This window comes from Hoplias malabaricus, chromosome 2 (genome assembly GCF_029633855.1).
Source record: "Hoplias malabaricus isolate fHopMal1 chromosome 2, fHopMal1.hap1, whole genome shotgun sequence".
Taxonomy (NCBI): domain Eukaryota; kingdom Metazoa; phylum Chordata; class Actinopteri; order Characiformes; family Erythrinidae; genus Hoplias; species Hoplias malabaricus.
Window position 1 is genome coordinate 61,674,590 of NC_089801.1, and position 23,850 is coordinate 61,698,439.

The following is a 23,850-nucleotide window of genomic DNA, read 5'->3' on the forward strand; positions in this document are numbered from 1 at the left end:
TTAAGTTAGATTAGGTTATTTTATGTTAAATGTATTTGATAGTAAAAAACAGGTATAACGTTGTCAGCGATGACACAATAACGTACAAAATACTCATTCCAATTGTTAAAAACATGTGTGTGTTTGTGACACAAATGTTAATAGTTTATTGGAATTTGTGAAATAAATGTTAACATTTTATAGCTCCTTGTTTAATGTAGATCATGTAATAACACAATGTTAAACAATGATGAAGACTATTTTATTACACGTTTCATCACAGGTTTTGATGCTGATGGGTCTTCATAACCAATTCTTCCCTGTTCTTGGGACAAGATTGAAATGGTAATGGTTTGGTCTAATAGAACTATTACTACCAACAACAATGTCATGTCTTAGGATGTTTGTTAGACAGGGTACATCTGTGAAAAGATTCCCCAAGTAAGTTCTTCAATTCAGGACGAGCATCATCAGGAAGACATTACAGAATGGAGTCCAGTTGAGGCTGCAACCCTGTGTTCTGCTGATGAGCAGGTAACACAGAAATAGAAGAAGGTATCCAAGCATCATCAACATTAGTTCATTACATTATATTACCATCAGAGTGTAGCCATTTAAAGAAACACTGGTGAGAAACAAGTGTAAACATCAGAAATAAACTCAATACATCAGAATAAAACACACCATAACTAAGGGATATTACTGTTTGGTGAGTGGTAAATGGCCACTTGGTGAGGGACAGGTGACGAGTTTCTCATAGTAAGTAAGGAAAAACACTAAGATGTTGACATTAGGTCTAGACAAGATATATACACTGTATTTTTGCAGTAAAAGTAATCATTTTCCTTATGGAGAGCTTGGCGTCTAAAGAGACACTTGGAGAGGCCATCTGTCCACTGTCTGCTCCAGCTTCAATAACTTCAAATCAGAAGGACGTATCAACTCCAATTTTTACCTGATGAAAGTAGATCCCTGGAGACCCCTTTCTTAAAAACAAAAAAGTAATGGGACTTTTTTGTGGTTTTCATAAGCTTTTGACCACTTCATGTATATTTCAGGACCTCTAAATGGTTTATTTTACAAATTTCAAGGCTTTTCTGTAAAAATAAATCATGTTAATGTCTCAAGTTTATTCACTGCCTTAGGAATGGGAATATCGGCTTTACATATCGCCATCGGCCACTACTGCTGTCTAAAAATCGGCATCGGCAATCAAAAAACCCATGTCGGTCGATCACTACTTTTTGAATCACCAATCCACCTACCATCAAATGTTTTTGGACCATTGGAGGAAACCAGAGCACCCGGAGGAAACCCACGCGGACACGGGGAGAACACACCAAACTCCTCACAGACAGTCACCCAGAACGGGTCTTGAACACACAACCTCTAGGACCCTGGAGCTGTGTGACTGTGACCGTAGTTAATCATATATTCTGATATCTAATTCTAAATTGAGGGCGGCACGGTGGCGCAGCAGGTAGTGTCGCAGTCACACAGCTCCAGGGGCCTGGAGGTTGTGGGTTCGATTCCCACTCCGGGTGACTGTCTGTGAGGAGTTGGTGTGTGCGGGTGCTCCGGTTTCCTCCCACAGTCCAAAAACACACGTTGGTAGGTGGATTGGCGACTCAAAAAAAAAAAGTGTCCGTAGGTGTGAGTGAATGTGTGTGTGTCTGTGTTGCCCTGTGAAGGACTGGCACCCCCTCCAGGGTGTGTTCCCGCCTTGTGCCCAGTGATTCTGTGTAGGCTCTGGACCCACCGTGACACTGAACTGGATAAGGGTTGCAGACAATGCATGAATAAATGAATGAAACATTTATGCCTGCAACACTTTGAATCAATTTTCACTAGCTGTTCCACATGAAATTGATTCTCCTCATTGAAGTAGTATCTGAATTTGTATGTATGTATTTATTTATATAATGTATGCATGTTATTCACAAAGTATTTTGCTAAAGGAAAATTTTGGGTTACCAAAGCTTCTGAAACTGTTCAGCAATCACCTGTGTTACAGATCCTCCAAGTCTAGCTTTTGATTTATTTCTGATGTGAAGTGATCAGTGACAAAGTAACACTATAGTTCATATAGACATGTTCTTGGTAAAGCTAACTTCAGATGTTCTCTTTTTTCTGCAGTGCATTTACAAGACAGAGCAGATGACTGTGGTTGGTATGAAAGATTATTGACTTCTACAGTCCCAGCCAAATAAATAATTACAAATTCCACTTCAGGAAAAGTTGTGGCATATTGGGCAAGTGTGATGTGGTGGTGGATCATTCTCAGCGCTGCAGTGACACTGATGTTGTGGTGGTGTGTTAATGTCTGGTACGATTGGATCAGACACAGCAGTGTTGAGAATGATGGACTACAGTCTGTAATTGTAGAACCACAATGTGCATTTACATGTTCAGTGGAGCTCAGAGAATGGATAGAGAGTGTAGAAACAAGAAGGTTGTTTCAATGTTATGGCTAATTAGTGTAATGTTGTGTGCACCGTTGTGTATCATCAGTATCAATCATCCGTTATATCCTGTCCACAGAAGCTGCCTTAAGTATCATTCTGCTGGGTAAATCTTGAGCAGGAAAAGTGCAGTTGGGAACACCATTCTGGAGGACGATGCTTTTGAATCAGAGATGTCACCTCAAGCCATTACAGAGGAATGTGAAAAGAAGGGACGGATTTACAGAGGTAGGAGGATTGAGGTGATTGACACACCCGGGATTTTTGGATCAATAACTTCACCACCCTAAGAAGAAGGCCGCAAAGCTACCCAGAAAAAAAGTGTGAATTTTGCAAATACAGAAGTGTGTCCAAATGTCAATCCCGGGGCCCTCACGCATTTCTGCTGGTGATCAAAGTGGGGTGATTTACAGAAGAGGAAAAAAATGCTGTGAATTGGATTCAAGAGAATTTTGGTGAAAAAGCCTCAAACTACACCATCGTTTAACCAACATTGATCAAGTGGGATCTAAATCCTTGGCTGACTTCACCAAAGAATGTAAAGATCTTCTGCATTTGACAGCTTTGGTGGAAGATACCACAGATTTAACAACAGTGAATCGAATAAGGGTAAAACACACTCAGGTGGAACAGCTTCTGGAGAAGACTGATTCAATGGTGAAAGACAACAATGGCCAACATTACACTAATGTTTAGAAAAAGATGTTTAGAAAAATCCAGCAGAAGACTCAGATGAAGAAAGATATAGGTAGCCAAAGATGTAGCTCTGGGAATAGGGGTTGTAGCAGGTGGAGTAGGAGCTTTAGCAGGAAGTGTGTTATTGGCTACTGAGACTTTTGTGTTGCTGCCATTTGCTGCGGTAGCTGGTTGGACTGCAGCTGCTGTCTTTTATGATAAGGCTAAGAACTAATTAATAGATTTGATCCAGAAACAGCGGACTTACAGCAAATTTGCTCAGATGGACTCAGACAAACTTAAAACCTGCTGAATAGCTGGACATATCTTCTAGATTCTGCATGTTGACCACTGGACAGTCCTCCAGTACTCATCCAAATGGCCCTCCAATGGATGGTTCATAAAAGACACACTTTTGTAAATGCAATACTCTCATCAAAAAAATAAATAGTTGCACCCTGAAAGAAGTGTTGGATGGATGATTAAATCGATGATACACCGGTAAACCACCCAACTTCCTCTAGCCCTAAGATGTGACCCCTCTCAAACTCTTCCAAATGCTCCTATTGCTATCTAACTTTTCACTGAGGCATCCTTTGCTTGCATCAGCAGGAATCTAAATGGAAACATGCACAACAGAATGATCTTATATAGTTAGCCTGTACAGAGTATTTGCTTACATCACAAGCGCGACAAGCACGAAACTTGAATCATTTGCATCTCACAATGTCAAACAGCATTCCTGTTGTCGATTGATTCTGGGTGCAAATACTTTTTCGATTTGGTTCATATCCTGGTTCATACTGAGCAGAATTCAATGTTCCTTGCATTTTCCTAAACTTTACTCAAAGTGTAATGATTTTTCCTTCCTGTAAATCCTGTGTGATGCATAATGATTTCAGTGAATGCCTGTGGGTATGAAAATGATGTGTATAATATCACACTATGTGAACCAGCTACTGGTCAGCACAGTGAAAGACTTTGCGTTGACTCATCCCCACAGGGTCTCAAACATGAGCAGGAGATGTGTGCTTGGTTTGCTACCAATAATCATAATCCCTTTCCCTTAAACCCCATAACATGAAGCCTGTGGGGTGGGAAAGCAGAAAATCAGGTTAATGACACATTATGAATATTTCCCCATTTACTTGAAGTACCTGATGACTAGACAAAACAGACTCTGAGGCAAAACGACATTGGGTTTTGTATTTATTCTATTAACAACAGACATAAAATCAGGAGAAAGCTTGGCCGACTGGGTTTTTCCAAAATGTGCTAATTGTCTATAGCTGACTGTACACCTTGCACAGCTCCTTTCACAATTTTCTCTGGAGCGTGTACAATGCCTTTAATCCCTGCTGACAGGCCTCTGGCCACTGGTAATGTTATTGCATCAATAACGTCGTCTTCAGTTGTACCAGTTTGACCTGATTCAGCCAGTCCCTCTTTAATCCCATTGACGATGTCCCCTGTGGTGTCCACTACAGCTTTCAAAGCCTCAACTGTGCCCCCAGCAACAGCGGCACCAATCACTTTGAAGAAATCCATGATCTCTGTGGAGGCAAAACATGTAGCTGAACATCACACTGTAGGTTAAGGACACTGTGTTGCAGAATGTGAATGAGAGAGAAAAGGACATTAAAAGACACACAAGGACAAAAAGAGAAAGAATAGATAGAAACAGAAAAAGAAAGAGAAAAACAAAATGAAAGACAAAGAATGTAAAGAAAAAAGCAAATTCGTTCTGAAATATCAAAAATACACAAAGGAAGAGAAAGAAATGAAGGAGTACTCAAAGAAGTCTGCAGTCTGGAAATAAAATAGAAATAAGTAACAGAACTGAGGAACAAAAAACTAAATAATAGATTGACAGTAGATTAGGAAACGTGTAAGAGTTGTTCTGTACAGAGTCGGGAGTCTCACACTGAAAGACTCTTCCAGCTATAATCAGAACTGCACTGTACCCAGACACACAAACACAGAGGAAACTCACCAGCGGTCGCTGCTGAAGGATGTGAAGAGTGAGGTGATGGGCTGGAGATGCAGAGTGCTGTGTGAATGTGGGGAGAAGGATGGAAAAGAGTATAATTTAATCTTAGAAGCCCAGCCTCTTTTCCTGTTCACCATCTTTAAACAAAAGTGAAACCTCTAAATATCAGACTCAAAAACATGTTTATAGATTCCCTACGGTGAGCTAAAGGGAACCCCCTAAAAATCTGACTGAAATCCCCCTACAGTGACCTTACAGTGGTGTCACAGAGGAGGACGCAGCAGGTGAATGTGGCTCTGCTGGACCACTGTCCGTATGGCAAACTGCACATAAACCGAAAATGTCTAATCTAATTAAACATGCTCATTCAGCTACATGTCACAGAACACATCTGGTCCACAGCTGGCCATTAACTGGATCCCAGATAGTACAATGATTCTGGCCCAGGTCTGACCCACACTGGTCATCTCCAGTGGCCCATTTAATTTCTTCATGGATTGACATCATGAGCAGCCCATTCTCCACATGAGGGCCATGTCACCAGAGATCACTCTTTTGGCTACTGGGCTTTTGTTAAGTTTCCCATGGCCTCCACAGCCATCTCGTTGCCAGAGGTGGGCCAAAAGAGGCCTAAAATGTGACCTCTGGAGACATGTGGCCCTACACTGGATGTGTATGTGGCCCTCGTGCGGCCGTCTCTGGCTCTCACATTAACATCTGCCAGTGCGTCCTTCACCCGGCTTTTCACACCAGGACGATGCTGACAGGTCTCCAGGGGGAGCCAGAGTGAGTGAGACGTGGGAGTTGTCAGCAGCCACACCTCAGTCCAAGCTGCCCCAAGCTTCGCTCTGAGTCCCTGCTCCAGGGTTGAAGCTTTCACTAGTCCTCAACTACATGCCTCACCAGGGGGTGCATTAAGGGCAGCAAAGTGGCAGTAGTGAGTCCCTGTCATGTACACCTTAATCTACCAGGGGCTTGTACCACATACAAGCTTTGAGATGTTAACCCTGTAGACTGGACACTTGGCTGTGTTCAGTTGTGTTTAAGTCCTGATAACAGTAACCTCAGTTATTTAACCCCTTCATTAACTTTCACACATACTCGCTAACGTCCACTGTGTGTGTGTGTGCTGAGTATGTGCATCCAAATATAAAGCTAGCCTTGTGTATGATAAACAAACTGTTGTGTGAAACTGAGGCACTGAATCTCCCACATGTAACTGAACATCATCTGTTTGAAAGTGAAAGTATGAATGAAGAACAAAGAGAAAGCCAGAGAACAATGTAGGACCCCACCCCTACATCACCACCACCCTCTGAGCCATCTGAGCCAGCCAACAAATACATTTACAGACCTTGCTGTAAACTGGTGAATAAAAGAAAGGATGAATTAAAAAAAGGAAAAAGAAATAAATAGAGCTTATGTACAAAAGACACGAGGACAAAGAAAAGCAAAGAAAAACAAGATATTTTGAAAGAACAAAGAAAGGTCGAGAGAAAAGGACAAAAACAAGACACACAAGGACAAAAAGAGAAAGAAGATAGAAACAAAAAAAGAAAGAGAAAAACAAAATGAAAGACAAAGAATGTAAAGAAAGTAGCAAATTCGTTCTGAAATATCAAAAATACACAAAGGAAGAGAAAGAAAAGAAAGAAATGAAGGAGTACTCAAATAAAGAAGTCTGCAGTCTGGAAATAAAATAGAAATAAGTAACAGAACTGAGGAGCGAAAAACTAAATAATAGATTGACAGTAGATTAGGAAACGTGTAAGAGTTGTTCTGTACAGAGTCGGGAGTCTCACACTGAAAGACTCTTCCAGCTATAATCAGAACTGCACTGTACCCAGACACACAAACACAGAGGAAACTCACCAGCGGTCGCTGCTGAAGGATGTGAAGAGTGAGGTGATGGGCTGGAGATGCAGAGTGCTGTGCGAATGTGGGGAGAAGGATGGAAAAGAGTATAATTTAATCTTAGAAGCCCAGCCCCTTTTCCTGTTCACCATCTTTAAACAAAAGTGAAACCTCTAAATACCAGACTCAAAAACATGTTTATAGATTCCTTACGGTGAGCTAAAGGGAACCCCCTAAAAATCTGACTGAAATCCCCCTACAGTGACCTTACAGTGGTGTCACAGAGGAGGACGCAGCAGGTGAATGTGGCTCTGCTGGACCACTGTCCGTATGGCAAACTGCACATGAACTAAAAATGTCTAATCTAGTTAAACATGCTCTTTCAGCTACATGTCACAGAACACATCTGGCCCACAGCTGGCCATTAACTGGATCCCAGATAGTACAATGATTCTGGCCCAGGTCTGACCCACGCTGGTCATCTCCAGTGGCCCATTTAATTTGTTCATGGAATGACGTCATGAGCAGCCCATTCTCCATATGAGGGCCATGTCACCAGAGATCACTCTTTTGGCTACTGGGCTTTTGTTAAGTTTCCCATGGCCTTCACAGCCATCTTGGTGCCAGAGGTGGGCCAAAAGAGGCCTAAAATGTGACCTCTGGAGACATGTGGCCCTACACTGGATGTGTATGTGGCCCTCGTGCGGCCGTCTCTGGCTCTCACATTAACATCTGCCAGTGCGTCCTTCACCCGGCTTTTCACACCAGGACGATGCTGACAGGTCTCCAGGGGGAGCCAGAGCGAGTGAGACGTGGGAGTTGTCAGCAGCCACACCTCAGTCCAAGCAGCTCCAAGCTTCGCTCTGAGTCCCTGCTCCAGGGTTGAAGCTTTCACTAGTCCTCAACTACATGCCTCACCAGGGGGTGCATTAAGGGCAGCAAAGTGGCAGTAGTGAGTCCCTGTCATGTACACATCTCTCCACCAGGGGCTTGTACCACATACAAGCTTTGAGATGTTAACCCTGTAGACTGGACACTTGGCTGTGTTCAGTTGTGTTTAAGGCCTGATAACAGTAACCTCAGTTATTTAAACCCCTCATTAACTTTAACACCCTAACGTCCACTGTGTGTGTGTGTGTGTGTGTGTGTGTGCTGAGAGATAATGAAATGCCCCACCTTCTGCACTGGACACTCTCCTATATTACAGTACAACAATGTTTAAATGTGCTCTGGTAAAACAAAAAGGGAATTCTACAGTAAAATAATACATTATACATATGCTATATCTGTAAATTTAATTCTAAGCTTCCAAAATATATGAACAAGTATCTCAATTTAATAATGTTTTTAATAAGCATATTGTTCCTTGTCTTAACAATGTGATATGACTGATGACATACTACAGCTACGATATTTAAGTGACATTTAACTTATCTTCTCATGTTATTCTCTCCGTCTAAGAGGCGTATGCCAGACTGTACACAGCTGATGATAATGGGTTTTTAAACCAGGGAAAAGGCAGTAATCACTCTAATGACATCTGTAGAGTCTGGAAATTGGAGAGTGAAAGTAGGGCTGCACTATTTAATGGAAAATTATAGATTTATGGAAAGAGGAAAGGGAATAAGAAAATTTTCAGAAGAATAGTTTCAGAATAAAACAATGAGGACATTATCCTTGGGCTTCAAAGACACATTCATTATACACAACACATACATCTCTACACTGAACAGTGAGTATTTTCACACATTTTCATATATGTCATACATTTTGATTACAGTTTGATTACAAATATTTTTTCAGTCAGTACATTTGACGATGTCCTCCGAGGTGTCCACCACAGCTTTCAGAGCCCCAACTTCGCCCCCAGCAACCCCTGTTACAGCGGCACCGATCACCATGAAGAAATCCATGATCTCTGTGGAGGCAAAATCTTTAGCTGAGCACCACACTGTAAGTTAAGGACACTTTTTGTGTTTCAGAATGTGAATATGCCTAGTGGTGTGCCATGGGGCTTAGTTTTAGGGTCCTTACTGTACTCTCTTTGCTCTCCCTTAACCCTGATGCTATCTCTGTGATTCAATCAGATTGGAACACTGCATCCAAATATAAAGCTAGCCTTGTGTGTGATAAACAAACTGTTGTGTGAAACTGTGGCACTGAATCTCCCACATGTAACTGAACATCATCAGTTTGAAAGTGAAAGTATAAATGGAGAACGCAGAGGAAGCCAGAGAACAACGTAGGACCCTACCCCTACATCACCACCACCCTTTGAGCCATCTTTTATCTTTATAATTTTATGTTCTCATGTTACTCTCTCCATCTAAGAGGCACATGCCAGACTGTACACAGCTGATGATAACAAGTTTTTAAACCAGGGAAAAGGCAGTAATCACTCTAATGACATATGTAGAGTCTGGAAATTGGAGAGTGAAAGCAGGGCTGCATTATTTAATGGAACAGTATAGATTTATGGAAAGAGGAGGGGGTCTATGAGAAAATTTTGAATACAGAATAAAAAGATGAGGACAGTATCCTTGTGCTTCAAAGACACATTCATTGTGTACTGATGTGGAGTGAGTCTTTATACATGACACATTCATCTCTGCACATCACAGTGAGTATTATTACATATTTTCTTACTTCATATTTAATTCTGAAATATGCATTATATTATGGGGTTTGACGATTGCAACTTTTTTTACTGATAGGTGTGTAAAGTTCATTTAAGCTCATTAAGTGAATAATTTTAACACTATGCTATAAAAAAGAAATGCTTGATATTTTCAACAGGAACTGGGAAACTGGACATAATCAACAGAAATGTGAATTCTGCTTTTTACCAAAAACTCTCTGAAGATAAATCTGATGCAAAATAGTGTAATATAGCCCAGCCCATTTATCAGTTCAGTGAAATGTGTGTAAGCTTTTCTTCAGTAACTTAACTGATCATTAATGTTTCCTCGGGTTCTCCTGATCTTATTTTTGAGGATTTGAAAAACAGAGAAACTGAGTTGATTAAATCAAACCATATAAAAATAGAAATATTAACTTTCTAAAATAACAGACATCTCAAGTTTTTTTCTTTTTGTCTGATCCACAGGTTTTACTGGCTTCACATTTTGTCTTCCAACATGGCATCAAAGGAAGGTGAGTAAAATGATCCATTAATCCCTAGCACGCAATAAAATTCCAAATGGAAAAGGTAGGAAAATATATTATTTTAACAGAATCATGAACTTTTGAGTTTTAGACAATGTAAGTATTACATTTCTAAAAGAAACCCTGAGCTTTTATTTAATACTATTGATGATATTGTTTCACCACCACCTGCAACACTGCCATGTTTTATGTCATTGATTGTAGTAGGTTTCCTTTGTTTTTTGTTGATTAGGTCATGGCCATTGGGTCCAGTATTAAGCATGTGCCGTGCGTATCTAATATTAGTCTCCAAACGTCTTATTCTCTTTTGGATTCCTACTAGCCTATTAGCTTAGCAGATATGTTGGATGTGACTAGGAAATTAATGTCATCCACTAATGCTCTGAATGTGATATCTTCTTTTTTTTTTACCAAGTATTTTCCCTGCATTACTAGCTATTATTAATTGTTCACTCTCTACAGGTTGTTTTCTGTCTTTAAACATGCTATCATTCAGCCTTTATTGACAAAATCAAATTTAGACACAGCTGTGCTTAAGGATTATAGGCCTATATCGAAACTTCCTTTTCTGGCTAAATTTTAGAAAAGCTGGTGGCCAATCAACTCACTGCTGCTTTAGAGAAATCCAATATTTTGTATATCTCTAATGATTTGTTAATGTCAGCTGAAGCAGGTGATTGTTCAGTGTTCGGCGTTTGATACTGTAGACCATCACATACTGATAAATAGGTTACGTGACTGGGTGGGCATATCTGGCACAGCACTAGATTTGTTTACATCTTATCTCACTGAGAGAAGCTTTACAGTGACTATTGCAGATTTTACTCCATTATCCTATTCAGTTTTGGGACCACTTTTGTTTTCTTTGTACATGTTGCCTTTGGAGCAGAGTATAAATAGTCTAAATATTCCTTATCATTTATTTATTGATGGTATTCAGCTTTATTTTTTTTTTCATTTAAACCTAGTGAGGTGCATAGTTTATGTAGGCTCATAGACTGTCTTAAACCTATTAGAGAATGGACATCAAATAAATGTTTACAGCTAAATGCTGATAAGACTGAAGTCTTGATTGTTGCTGCTAAAAAGGTTTTCTCAATAATTAAACAAAATTTTGGGCTTCTTTCTGCTGCTCTCCACTCTAGCCTGTGTAATTTGGGTTTTATATCCGATCAGTCTTTGTTGTGTGACACACGTTAAACAACTGAAGAGATCATGTTTTTTCTACTTGAGAAATATTAGTAAATTGAAGACGAAATAATCATCTCGTATTGATTATTGTAATGTTGTTTTCACTTAGTATGTCTGCTCGTGATCAGTTGCCTGCGATTCAGTATGCGGCAGTGAGGTTACTTACTAAATCAAACAGATGGTCTCATATTATCCCTCTGTTAGTATCTTTACACTGACTTCGTGTTGAGTATAGGATTCAGTTTAAAATTCTTACACTTACTTACAGAGCATTACATGGTCAGTCTCCTCTGTATGTGGCTGATCTGCTTCACAAATCAGCACATTCTCATAGGTTGAATTATTTAAATATACTGCCTGTTCCACATTCTAGCTTAAAAACTTGGGGAGATTGACAATTTGAGGTCGTTGCTCCTAAGCTGTGGAACACATATCCCCTTTTTTAAGATTGGTTGATTCTGTGGACTCTTAAAAAGCAACCAAAAACCTTTTTAATCAGGGGTTTGGATAATGGACAAGGCAGCAATGTCATTGCCTCTTTGCTATTTCTTTTTTAATCTTTTTGTAGAGTGTTGTGTTGTATATTTCATGTTGTGTTATGTCTTAGTGAAGTACTTTGTGGCTTGTGGGATTGTGTCAGTGTAAAGTGCTGTATAAATAAATTTTACTTAATTATTTTAAAATTACCTAAATTATGAGATTCTCATAAAATCAACACTTTTCCATGGTAAATTGTAGTATATGTTTCCTGTTCAGTAAAGAAACGGTACACTTGTGCCACTTGTTTACACATTTGTACACAGCAGCTGTCCTTCACACCATGTGAAAAGTTCATGAAGAATTAACCAATAGTAATTTTGGAGCATTTCTGTTGACACCCACTGAATATTAAGAAATTTTTTTGTCCTTCCCCTATAAAGTTACTTTGGAAATACATATTTTTTGTTGGACAGTGACAACATGGGTGATGTGCATGAGGAAGCTTAAAAGAAAGTTGAAAGAAATTAAGAGGGAGAGAAAGAGAGAAGAGCAAGCAAAAGTACTAAAAAACACAAGTATGTAAAAATAATTTCTAAAGAATAAAACTCAAAATTAAAATGACCTTATTTACTGTGTTTCTCAATAATCTGGTTCTCAGATAATATTTGATATGAATATATATATATATATATATATATATATATATATATATATATATATATATATATATATATATATATATATATATATATATATTGATAGATAGATATAGATAGATAGATGGATAAATATAAATTGATGGCAGCAACATGTTTCAAAGAATTTGATACAGTGTTATGTTTACCACTCTGTTACATAACCTCTTCTTTTAACAACACTCTGTAAACGTCTGGAAACCAAGGAGACCAATTGCTAGAGTTCTGAAACTGAATGGTTTTCCCATTCTCGCTTCATACAGGATTTCAGCTGCTCAACAGTGAAGGGTTTCATTTGTCCTGTTTTTCGTTTCATAATAGATCAGATGTGTTCAATGCATGACAGATCTGGACAGGGAGTTCACAGTTAGCACCTGTACTCATTTACTACGTAGCCATGCTGCTGCAAAAAATATGGCATTGTAATGATGAAGTAAGTAAAGCTTTTGCTGTAAAGGCTTTTGCTCTGGATATATATGATTCTCCTACATCTCAAAATATCATTCAGCATTAACTGTGCCCTATATTTCGAGAGACTGATTTGATATTATATATAACAGTAACTACAAATCCTCTACAGAGACCACACTGCTGCACATTGGGTAATAAAATACATCAAAATATTTGTCATTAGGTAAAACATTTTGAGAAACAGTATAAAATGTTGAGGTTGATGTACATGTAATTAATGTTTATTGTAAAAATGAGCAGACCCTATCTTATCAGATGTTTCTTCTTGCAGATTCTGATTTGAGGATTGTTCTTGTTGGTAAAATTGGAGCGGGGAAGAGTGCAACAGGAAACACCATCTAGAAGAAAAGAGTGTTTAAAGACAGGTACTCCTTTAAGTCTGTTACCCAAAAGAGTGAAAAACAAAGGGAGGATGTGGACGGGAGAAAAATCGCAGTGATCGACACTCCAGGTGTTTTTGATACGTCTAAAACTGACTCAGAAATGAGAGCTGAAATACAGAAGGGCTTTGAGCTCTCTGCTCCTGGGGCTGATATAATTCTCCTTGTCATCAGCCTGAGCACACGATTCACAGAGGATGAAAACAAAGCTGTGGAGTGGATCCAGAAGATCATTGGAGATGAAGCGCTGAACTACACCATAGTGCTCTTCACTCACGGAGAGTTATTAGGAGGAGAATCGATAGAAAAGTTTCTGAAAAGCTCTCCCAGCGTACAGGATCTGGTGGTTAAGTGTAAGGGTGGATACCATGTTTTTCAGAACAGGAGCAATGATAAGGGTCAGGTCCAAGAGCTTCTGAAGAAGATTGACGATGTCATTAAGAAAAATGTAAATGGGAGATACACCAAAGAAATGTTTGAAACAGCTCAGAAAAAGTTAGAAATTAAGGTTAACATAGGTGGCATTATTAGTAGTGTTAAAAACATATTCTGAGCATCGATGGTCACATAATGAGTCGTGAGTAATGAAGTAGATGCATGTAGATGCCAAGGGATGAGCTACAGCATGTAATTGTACACATAGGAAGTACACAGTTCAAGCATGAGCAGAATTGGCGTCATGATCTATCTATAATCCATGATGTTTGCAAATTTTATTCACAGTGGTGTATAGTTTACTCTCTGCATGTGATGGATACTGATTGTTTCTCTTGTAACTCTGCATCATTCATAACTCATGTATACTCATTCATTTACTTATACATACTCATACACTTACTAAAATTACAATTAATTTAACCTCCACACATGTGCGCACACACAAAATTCCAGTCAATGTCTTTGAAAATAATGTATTTAAACCCAATGACTCTACTTAGTACTTCTCCTATATTCTATATATTTTTGACACTTTGGGACCTTTATTTTACCTGCTGCTAGAGAACCATGTTAATACTGTATTCCGTTAATGTTCTGACTGCTCACTTGTGCCCGTTAGTCCTGTAATGTGTGACAGCCTTGCCTGCACTCATTGTACTGTCTGCAGTGTACATGGTCCTGGAGGAACTTTGTCTTGTTTCACTTTGCACTTAGAACAAAACTGACAATAAAGTTTCTTGAAATTAAACTTCATATTCCTGAATGTGAGTGAGTTTGTGGGAAATAGCACCCCTTGTGGTACAATTTATGACCGTGTGGTACATTTCACAACCATGAATGAGGCAGTGAGGCCCTGCACCACAAGGGTGTTCTTGTTCTCATGAATTTACATTTGGAAATATGTCAGATCATCTGTTGTCACCGGATCATATTGAAATACACTGTATGACCTAGAAAAAAGAAATCCCTCAAGAAACAATTATTATTTAAAAAGAAAAAATAAGTGCTAGTATTTTTATGGCTGCCAATATTTGTAAGAAACAAGGTGTAACTCAAGCCATTTTAATATTAATTTTTCCTATTTTACCTGTTAATGATGATCAGATTACAGTTTCACTGAGGTATAAATATGAAGTGACATATCCAGTGACATATCCAGGCTATAAAATAGTTCAAGAGTTCCATTGACCATCCTGTTTGCTATTTTTGAAAAAATGTTTACAAACATAAGTTACAGTACAGTACTATTGCTCAAAGCTCTTTTGTTGGCTTTGCAACACTTCAATGTTTAGGTTGGATCAAGTTTAGCATGTTGAGTGTAGTGGTCTACGCTGATCATAATCCACTGTTCTTTCTTAACCAAATGAATAAATCATAATTGACGTCTCTAGACATTCATCATAAAAAGGGAAGTGAAAATAATACTGATGCTTGGTCACATGTTTTATTTCATACAGTTTCAAACATTTTGATTGATTCTGTAGGGTGGGGGTGTTATGTCTAGTGATTTTTTTTTGCGTGTTCTTTGTTTCTCTCCTCTCTCAGTAAATGTCTCAGGTGCTGCTGCTAATTTACTGCTGATACAGTGCTCTGGTTGACTGACAGGATTAAGGTGGGACAGATATAATGCCCGCGGCACGGTGGCGCAGCAGGTAGTGTCGCAGTCACACAGCTCCAGGGGCCTGGAGGTTGTGGGTTCGATTCCCGCTCCGGGTGACTGTCTGTGAGGAGTTGGTGTGTTCTCCCTGTGTCCGCGTGGGTTTCCTCTGGGTGCTCCGGTTTCCTCCCACAGTCCAAAAACACACGTTGCAGGTGGATTGGCAACTCAAAAGTGTCTGTGTGAGTGAATGTGTGTGTGTCTGTGTTGCCCTGTGAAGGACTGGCGTCCCCTCCAGGGTGTATTCCTGCCTTGCGCCCAATGATTCCAGGTAGGCTCTGGACCCCCCGCGACCCTAAATTGGATAAGCGGTTACAGATAATGGATGGATATAACGCCCCGGTTGTTGGCTGAAAGGGGCCCCTCCTTGCCATTGCTTCTTCCTGCCAGACTAAGTACTGCACCCAAACTGTAGGGTTAACTCAGTTAAATTGGAAGCTGTAGGGGGTGTAGCCTTGTTCCTTTTCTTTAAAAGGGGTTGAATAGTTTCTGTTTATGTTTGGGTGGAAATGAGTTTTGATTATTTTTGGCATAGACCACTCCTGACGCCTTGCTTCCATTATAGTCAATAAAACATCTTGTGACTTTGTTTGATTTTCTTGGTCTGGTGGGATTGAAGTGGGAGGAGTTGGGGAAGACATTTTATTTATGTTACAGTCTACCTAGACAAGCTGTCCTGGAAGTGGACCCAACTTAATTTTGCATATTACAGTTCACATATTACTGCACCCTAACTGATATGTTGTTTACTACACATAATAGGCAAGTATGGAGGTACCTGCCAGTAAAAGTATAACCTATATATTTTGCAAAAGTGTCTGAGTTAATTCATTCAATAATTGTCTGTAAATGCTTATCCAGTTCAGGGTTGTGGTGGGCCCAGAGCCTACCCAGTTTTGTTGGGTGTAAGGTAAGAACACACCCTGGAGGAAACTCCAGAGGAAACCCACACGGACACAGGAAGAGCACACCCAATTCCTTACAGACAGTCAACCCACAACCTCCTGGCCCCTGGTGTATATTGTGATTTTGGAACACTATTCACTCAGTTTGCTAAAGACTAAACCTTCAAAATATCAAATAAAGTTCTTTTAAAACATTAAATATATAATTTAGCAGAGAATCTGGATGAATAAAGATTCATTCTTGAGAGTAAATCAGAAACACTGTCCTTACGTCTGTGACAGGGCCGCTGTGTCAATGCTTCTCTGGCTGAGTGCATTAGTGCACTACTGAGGGAATCTGAATGCGGTGATGTTAGATTAGAGCACAACAGGCTTCAGAGGACGATCATGAAGTGTTGTTTTCGTTTTGCCTTTGACACCAGAGCTGCTGAAATACCACCAGCGGACCCTCTAGCGGACATCAAAGGAAATGTCTGGAAATTACACAGCCTTTTAGAGGTTGCAGTGGGTCCTAGTCCCAGCTGTGGACAGGTGTGCTTTTTTACAGAATATGACCCTTCCTGGCTTAAAAACAAAACTGAAATGTAATGCACACAATACAGTACATTTCAAAACCAGCCAAATCTCTTTGGGCGCAAGGCAGGAAAACACCCTGGAGGGAGCACCAGTCCTTCACAGGGCAACACACACACACACATTCACTCACACCTTACAGACTCTTTTGAGTCAGCAATCCACCTAGCAACATGTGGCACGTGGACACGGGGAGAACACACCAAGGGAATCGAACACACAACCTTCAGGTCCCTGTGTGGAGCTATGTGACACTACTTGCTGTGCCACTGTTAAGCCCAGAAAATGAACATGTGGATTCACATTTAAACTCCAATCAGGTCAGCTCTGCTCCACTGGGTGGCGCTGTGAACCATCAGAAACTAAACACATTATTGTATTGCTTTAGGAAGCAGTGTAGAAGTCCTGCCAAATGTAGTCAATTTCCAATCAGAATCCTCAGTTGAATTGGTGGTGCGACTGAGGAAGCTGTCATAAGAAACCCTATGGTATGTATGTGTGTGTGTGTGTGTTTGTGTGTGTGTGTGTGAGAGAGAGAGAGAGACCGACTATGGCAGAAGTAACAAACAGAAAAAAAGTAATGGAGGGCAGGAACCTGTCCATACCTGTATTTGAGAGAAATCTTTGGAGCAGATAATTCTGACTAGGTAGGATAGAATTTAACAGGCTGTGGGGGGGGGGGTCTGTCTGAAAAATGATAGCCCCACAGAAAACTACTGTATTTCATGCCAGACATAGAGGAGAGAGCTGATGTTTTATGTTAAGCAGGTTACAGAATATCTGGAAATAAACTGTCTCTCTCTTTTTTTTTTTTTTTTTGAGGACACAGGGTTGTGTAGGGCATTAAAAATGTGTGGGTAATAGCGAGTGCAACTTGAAAATGAGATTAGAGCTCACTGCATGAGTCTCACAGCCAGTGTGAGTGTTGGCAGCCCAGTGTTAGCAATCATTAGCACTGTTAGCAACCCTAACCCTAACCCATAAGTCTAACTCTAACCATTGTCTGGTAAGTCTGTTTACATTGTTATATTATTCATGATATATCTCAGCCTCTAGTTTCTCCTCTTTAAACATTGCAAAAGATTCAGTGACATTTTTCTTTAACTTTGTAATTTTTCTTACAAAGAAAGATTACACTGCTGTATGGCACCTGTACAGAACTGAGAACTGAGAAAAAGTGAGTCTGGAGCTTGAAGCGTGAAACTAGGCGTGCACTATTTACTACAAAACCCATGGTTTATGGTAGGAGGTGGGTTGGTGCGAACCTTTCGGTTTCAGAAGTCACAGCTGAAGTTTCCTGGAGCTTCAAACACGAGCTTTGTACTGAATAAAAGCAATAAACTTTACACTCGGCACTTTCACCTCTGCTCTTCACAGTGAGTATTTTAACTTACATTTATTTCTGAATGATATGTTGAGGCAGTCTACAAATTTGTTTACAGACAGAAAGTTGGGCGACATTTTAGCTGTGTAAATGAACATAGAGCCCATTGATGTTAGGCTTAGAGGAATTCAAAAGCACACGGTTAAAACCAGAGTTTGAAATTTACTAAAATCAAAGCCAAAGACATGAACCAAGAAACAGTCCAAAGTTGAGAACAGCTAATATACAGGAAAGTCCAAAGTTGACAAACCAGCAGAGAGGGCAGTCACAAGGTTAATACATAGGAATGTTTAAAATACTCTGAAATATGAGTAACCAAAATATAAAACATATCACTAATAATTGATGTGATCTTAAGAATCCCATTTGAAGTAGACCATAAGAGCTAGTCCTGATAACATGGTGGAGACAATGGGAAAATTATGAATCACCGAGAGCTCCTGGGGAATGCGGTCAGCATTTATAAACTTGTCAGAAAAAGCAAATGCCTGGAATGCAGATTTTCCACATTAGTTCATCAGATCTGAAGCAACATGGTATACATTTTTCAGATCTGTGAGACATGTGTAGACTTTCAGTAAAAAAAAAAAAAATAAAAACATTGTTTTCCTGATTTTATTACACTGTAAGAGCTGATTGGACCCCACTATATTAAAATGATCTAAAGCCTTTTTCAATGACAAGCAGCTCATGTAGCTATTGCTCTGGTCCACAGGTCTCACTGGCATATATCAGCTTTTTCAGTAAGTCCTCCAAAATGGCATCAAATGAAGGTGAGAAATGATTCATTAATTGCCTGCAACCATTAAAAATCCAGACTGAAAAACAGAAGAATACATGTTTAACAGAACGACACAAGAGCTGTTTGTGATCACAAGATGAGTGCATTTTAGAACGTGTAATTTTAAAGCTGACTAAATTTAAGTGCATTCTAACCCCAACCCCTTGGTTCTGGGAACTAGTGTAAACAGGGTGAGTTACTGGGGAATAGGACTCAAGTGCAGATCTAAGACACAAAATAACACCTCTATGGTGTACATTTTAGGACATCCTCAAGCCTCAGCATCAGTACTCAGGCATTGAACAGAACGGCATCATTCCTCGTACAAAACAACTTCAAGTCTCGAGAAAACCATTGTCAAGTTTCAGATCCCATGTAATTAAACATCAGGTTTCAGAGCAAATGGCCTCAGACCAAACTGCCTCAGAAAACAAGGCTTCAGATGAAACGACCTCCAACAAAACGCCATCAGAACAAAAGGCTTCAGCCCAAATTCCACAGAAAAAAAGGCTTCGGATGAAATGCATCAAGAAAAATAGGAACAATGAAAACCTAGCACTTATATGCTGTGTTTCTAAATATGCTGGTTACATATCACTAACCCACGGAACAACAGTGTGGTGTGTTTGTGTAATTTACATCGGCACCAACAATAGGATTTTAAAAAGGATTTCAGCTGCTCAACACTGCAGGGATTTCAATCCGAGACAGATGTGGACTGCTGGGAGGTGGGTTTAGCCCCCAGATTCATTTAGTAAAGAGTCATGCTGTGGTAATATGTGGTTTGACACAGTCCTTATGAAACAAGCAAAGCTTTCAGTAAAGAAGACGTCCTCTGGATAGAAGCATATGATGCTCCTACACCTGTAAATATCATTCAGCATTAACGGTGCTTTCACGGGTCTTAAAGTCCTAATGCTCATGCTCCTTTGACACCCAGAGAGCAGTGACAGATGGAGAGAGTGAGGGAACGAGAGAGAGAATAGGTTGAAGAAAGCACTCAACATTTCCAAAGTGTATGTTCCCCCTAGTATTATCACATCGTTAGAAAAATGTTGAAAGTCACTGTAACATTTTGAGGTTGATGCACATGTAATTACAGTGTTTATTGTAGAAATGAGCAGACCTGATGTTATCAGATGTATCTTCTTGCAGATTCTGATCTGAGGATTGTTCTTGTCGGTAAAACCGGAGCTGGGAGGAGTGCGACAGGAAACACCATCCTGAAGAAAAGAGCATTTGTTGAAAACTGCTCTTTCACATCCGTTACTCAGAGGAGTGAGAAAAAAAGCGCAGATGTGGAAGGGAGGAAAATCACAGTGATTGACACGCCAGGAGTCTTTGATACGTCGAAGAACGAATCAACACTGAAAGCTGCAATAGGGAGGTGTTTGGAGCTCTCTGCTCCTGGGGCAGATATAATTCTCCTGGTCATCAGCCTGAGCACACGATTCACAGAGGATGAAAACAAAGCTGTGGAGTGGATCCAGAAGAACTTTGGAGATGAAGCGCTGAACTACACCATAGTGCTCTTTACTCACGGAGAGTTATTAGGAGGAGGATCAATAAAGGACTGTCTGGAAAGCTCTCCCAGAGTAAAGGAGCTGGTGGTTAAGTGTAAGGGTGGATGCCATGTTTTTCAGAACAGGAGCAATGATAAGGGTCAGGTCCGAGAGCTTCTGAAGAAGATCGATGACGTCATTAAGAAAAACGTAAATGCAAGATACACCAAAGAAATGTTTGAAGCAGCTCAGAAAAAGTTAGAAGAGAAACCAAATTTTTACAGCTTTATTGACAACGTTAAAAAGCTATTCTGAGCTCTGCAGTCAGAAAATGACCAACGCAGCACTCACTCACTGAATTATGTTAGGAATTTTACCACAAGGGGTGCTATTTCTCACATTCTCACTCATTCAAGTGAGAAATACAGTAATCCCTCGCTACTTCATCTTTCATGGATTCGCTACTTTGTGGGTTTTTTTCAAGGGGGCTTATGGCCGCTATATCGCGGATATTGAGGGAAAATCTAGGAAAACCGTGAAAGATGAATAGCCAAAAGTATTATTTTATTATTATTTACATGTATTAGACTAGGCCTGTAGGTGACAAAATATATCATTTACAAGTATTTCTTACATACAGTACATGTATTGTTCATGTCCACATCCGAGTGAAATTTACTTACGCTAAATCACAGCTTAGGAATTACTCTATTAAAGAAACTGGTAGGATATCACATGTAGTTCCAGCTGAAAACATTAGAGAATGACTGTTTAATGCAAATGGTGGGTGGGTAACAGTAACAGGGAGGGTTTTAAAAGTCCAAATACTCGTTAAATACATAAAAAAAATCTTTCCTCTACTTGCGGAAATTCATTTTTCGTAGGTGGTCGTTGAATGCATCCCCCGCGAAAAATGAGGGATCACTGTACTGCCCCTTGGGGTGTAATTCCTAACTAAGTGGTACATTTTAGAACCATGAGTGAGTGAGTGAGTGACACTGTGTTCTTATTCATATGTGACTGACATGTGGAAATATGTCCGATCGTTTATTGTCACTAGATCACATGTAAATATACATAATTTTAATGCATATGAAAAAATGTCATTGGGAAACTGTAAAGGAACCTTATTATCCATGTGCCGTCCTCTGAGTGTTATTGCCTAGTAAAGGTCTGTAAAAAATGATTATATACACATGATAACTTTTGGTGAATTATTTTCATCTCACTTTAAAACAATGAGGAAAATCAAACCTTTAACGGAAGTCATCTCTTTCTGAAAAATGCATCCTTCGCCGCAAAATACTTATTTTTACAGAAACCATTTGTGCCACGATTCATGGCAGTTCTAGAAATGCTGAGAAATAAAGTGTAACTCAAACAATTTACTTTTTCAGTTTTATCTTTCAGGCACCTGATGCATATTGTAATGTCCATATATTGCATATGTTTCAGAAGATCTGAGACTTTCTGTCTTCAAGGGGGATGAAATCATTAAGTTGAGGGTTAATTGTTTCAATGGGCCAGAACTCACAGGAACTTGGTCTGCAGCTCTCTTTCTCTCTGTCTCAGAGCATGAGATAATGTGATCAAGAGCCATATGTTTTACCCTATTTGGATGGAAAAATAACCATATGAGAGAATAAAGAGCTGGGGGAGAGAGAAGAGACGAGACAATGAGACTTTGATAACACTCTCTGGGCTCCATAAGAGCTTGTTAGACACTGTTCTTTTTGTAATAAAAATGTATTTACAACTTACTCTGCGGAGAATCTTCTTCGTTCATTTTCAACACACCACTCCAAAAGAAAATGACACACCCAAGAGAATTTATTGAAAATGCCAGATGTATTCTTATGAACAAGTTCCAAACCCTCAAACTAAAACAGATATGGGGTGATTTTTTTTTTTTAAGGCTCAAGGTCAAAGTTCCTTTCTGAGGTGGTGGAGTAACCACAAGTGGCGCTGACTGAATCATTTACATTCTTCATTCAACACTCAGCTCAGCTCAATACTCATTGTTTTGTTTCATTTGTTGTGATAAAAATATTTAATAAGGCAATTATTGTCTGGTTGATACACAGCCCACCTTTGCACTCTGCACAGCGCCTCAATATGATTTGCATTGGGAGGTGAGCAGCTTTAGAAGCTGACAGTCTTCGATCTTCATAAGAACTTGTCTTGGCCTTAACTAACCCTGTTACCACAGAGCAGTGGAAGTGCTTCAAGGTCGTCTTGTCGTTCGGACACTGCTTCACAGAATGTGTGCATTTACAATTATGACAAAGAGACAGAGCCTGTCGGCCTCGTCGAGTCCATATACTTCTTGTAGTCAGCAACAGCCTTTGGGCAAGGCGTTGTAGGTTGTGTTCCATCCTTCTCTTTCCTTGTGATCTCAGTGATTGATGCAGGGCTGTGGATGGTTGACAGGGCAGTTACAGCTAGCTTATCTTTCATCAGAAGACATGGCGAAGTCATACTTTACGCTACTGTCTTCAGGGCTTTTACTGTGCCACATCTATAAATGGTTTTCTGCACCTTGGCATTCCTCTCAAAATCCTCATCACTGTTTTCACTCTCACTACATGAAGTGTCTGATCGAATGGCTTCTCGCAAGTGTCTTGCTACCTCCTCAGCACTGCTTTTTTTTTTTTATGCACTGCAAAGTACAGTATAAATCAGCTGTGTGAAACATGAGCTAGGTGAGATATTCTGTGTTCACTAAAATGTTCATCAGTTTTTAAATATGTGACCCTCTACGTTACATAAATTCACAGTGGTTCCAATGATTCCAGGTAGGCTCTGGACCCACCGCGACCCTGAACTGGATAAGCACTTACTGATAATGAATGAATGAATGTATTATTATATCTGAAAATCCCCGTTCTATAGCATCTATTTATATCAATAACTAAAACTATACCTACAAAACCAACAACGATCACCTGTTAAGCAGCTCTGGATAGGCTCCTCTAACAACCACGCAATACACAACTTTGCAGAGAAGCTAAATTTATTGCATAACTTACTGTGTGCTACCTTCGTAGACTGTTGCCAGAACAGCATTAACATTATCGTAAAATGTATAGGTCTCCTCTAACTCTTAGGAGGCCTATTTTGGCCGTTTTTGTAAATTTTTGATTTAGCCTTAATACTCTGCATTTAAAAATGTTGTCATGCCCGTATGTGGGCATGTGTTTTCAGAATAACCTCAACTTTATGATCTGGCTGTTTTTTTTGGGCACTTTGGCCCATATTTTCAGCATAT

The 23,850-nt window shown here is 39.7% G+C and overlaps 1 protein-coding gene and 1 long non-coding RNA gene across 2 annotated transcripts; one reads left to right on the forward strand and one right to left on the reverse strand.

Annotated features, from left to right (window-relative positions):
* Positions 1 to 4,322: 4,322 nt before the first annotated feature.
* Positions 4,323 to 7,038, reverse strand: LOC136674504 (uncharacterized). The gene is made up of 3 exons (XR_010796055.1): positions 6,979 to 7,038; positions 5,110 to 5,166; positions 4,323 to 4,669 (listed from the first exon to the last, which is right to left on the reverse strand). It is a non-coding gene; the product is annotated as an uncharacterized lncRNA (long non-coding RNA).
* An 11,159-nt stretch (positions 7,039 to 18,197) lies between these two features.
* Positions 18,198 to 22,300, forward strand: LOC136687526 (GTPase IMAP family member 7-like). Its single transcript, XM_066661999.1, has 3 exons — positions 18,198 to 18,291; positions 19,015 to 19,072; positions 20,236 to 22,300. The coding sequence occupies exons 2-3, from the start codon at positions 19,057 to 19,059 to the stop codon at positions 20,895 to 20,897; spliced, it is 678 nt and encodes a 225-aa protein (XP_066518096.1). The 5' UTR covers positions 18,198 to 18,291; positions 19,015 to 19,056; the 3' UTR covers positions 20,898 to 22,300.
* The last annotated feature ends 1,550 nt before the right edge of the window (positions 22,301 to 23,850 follow it).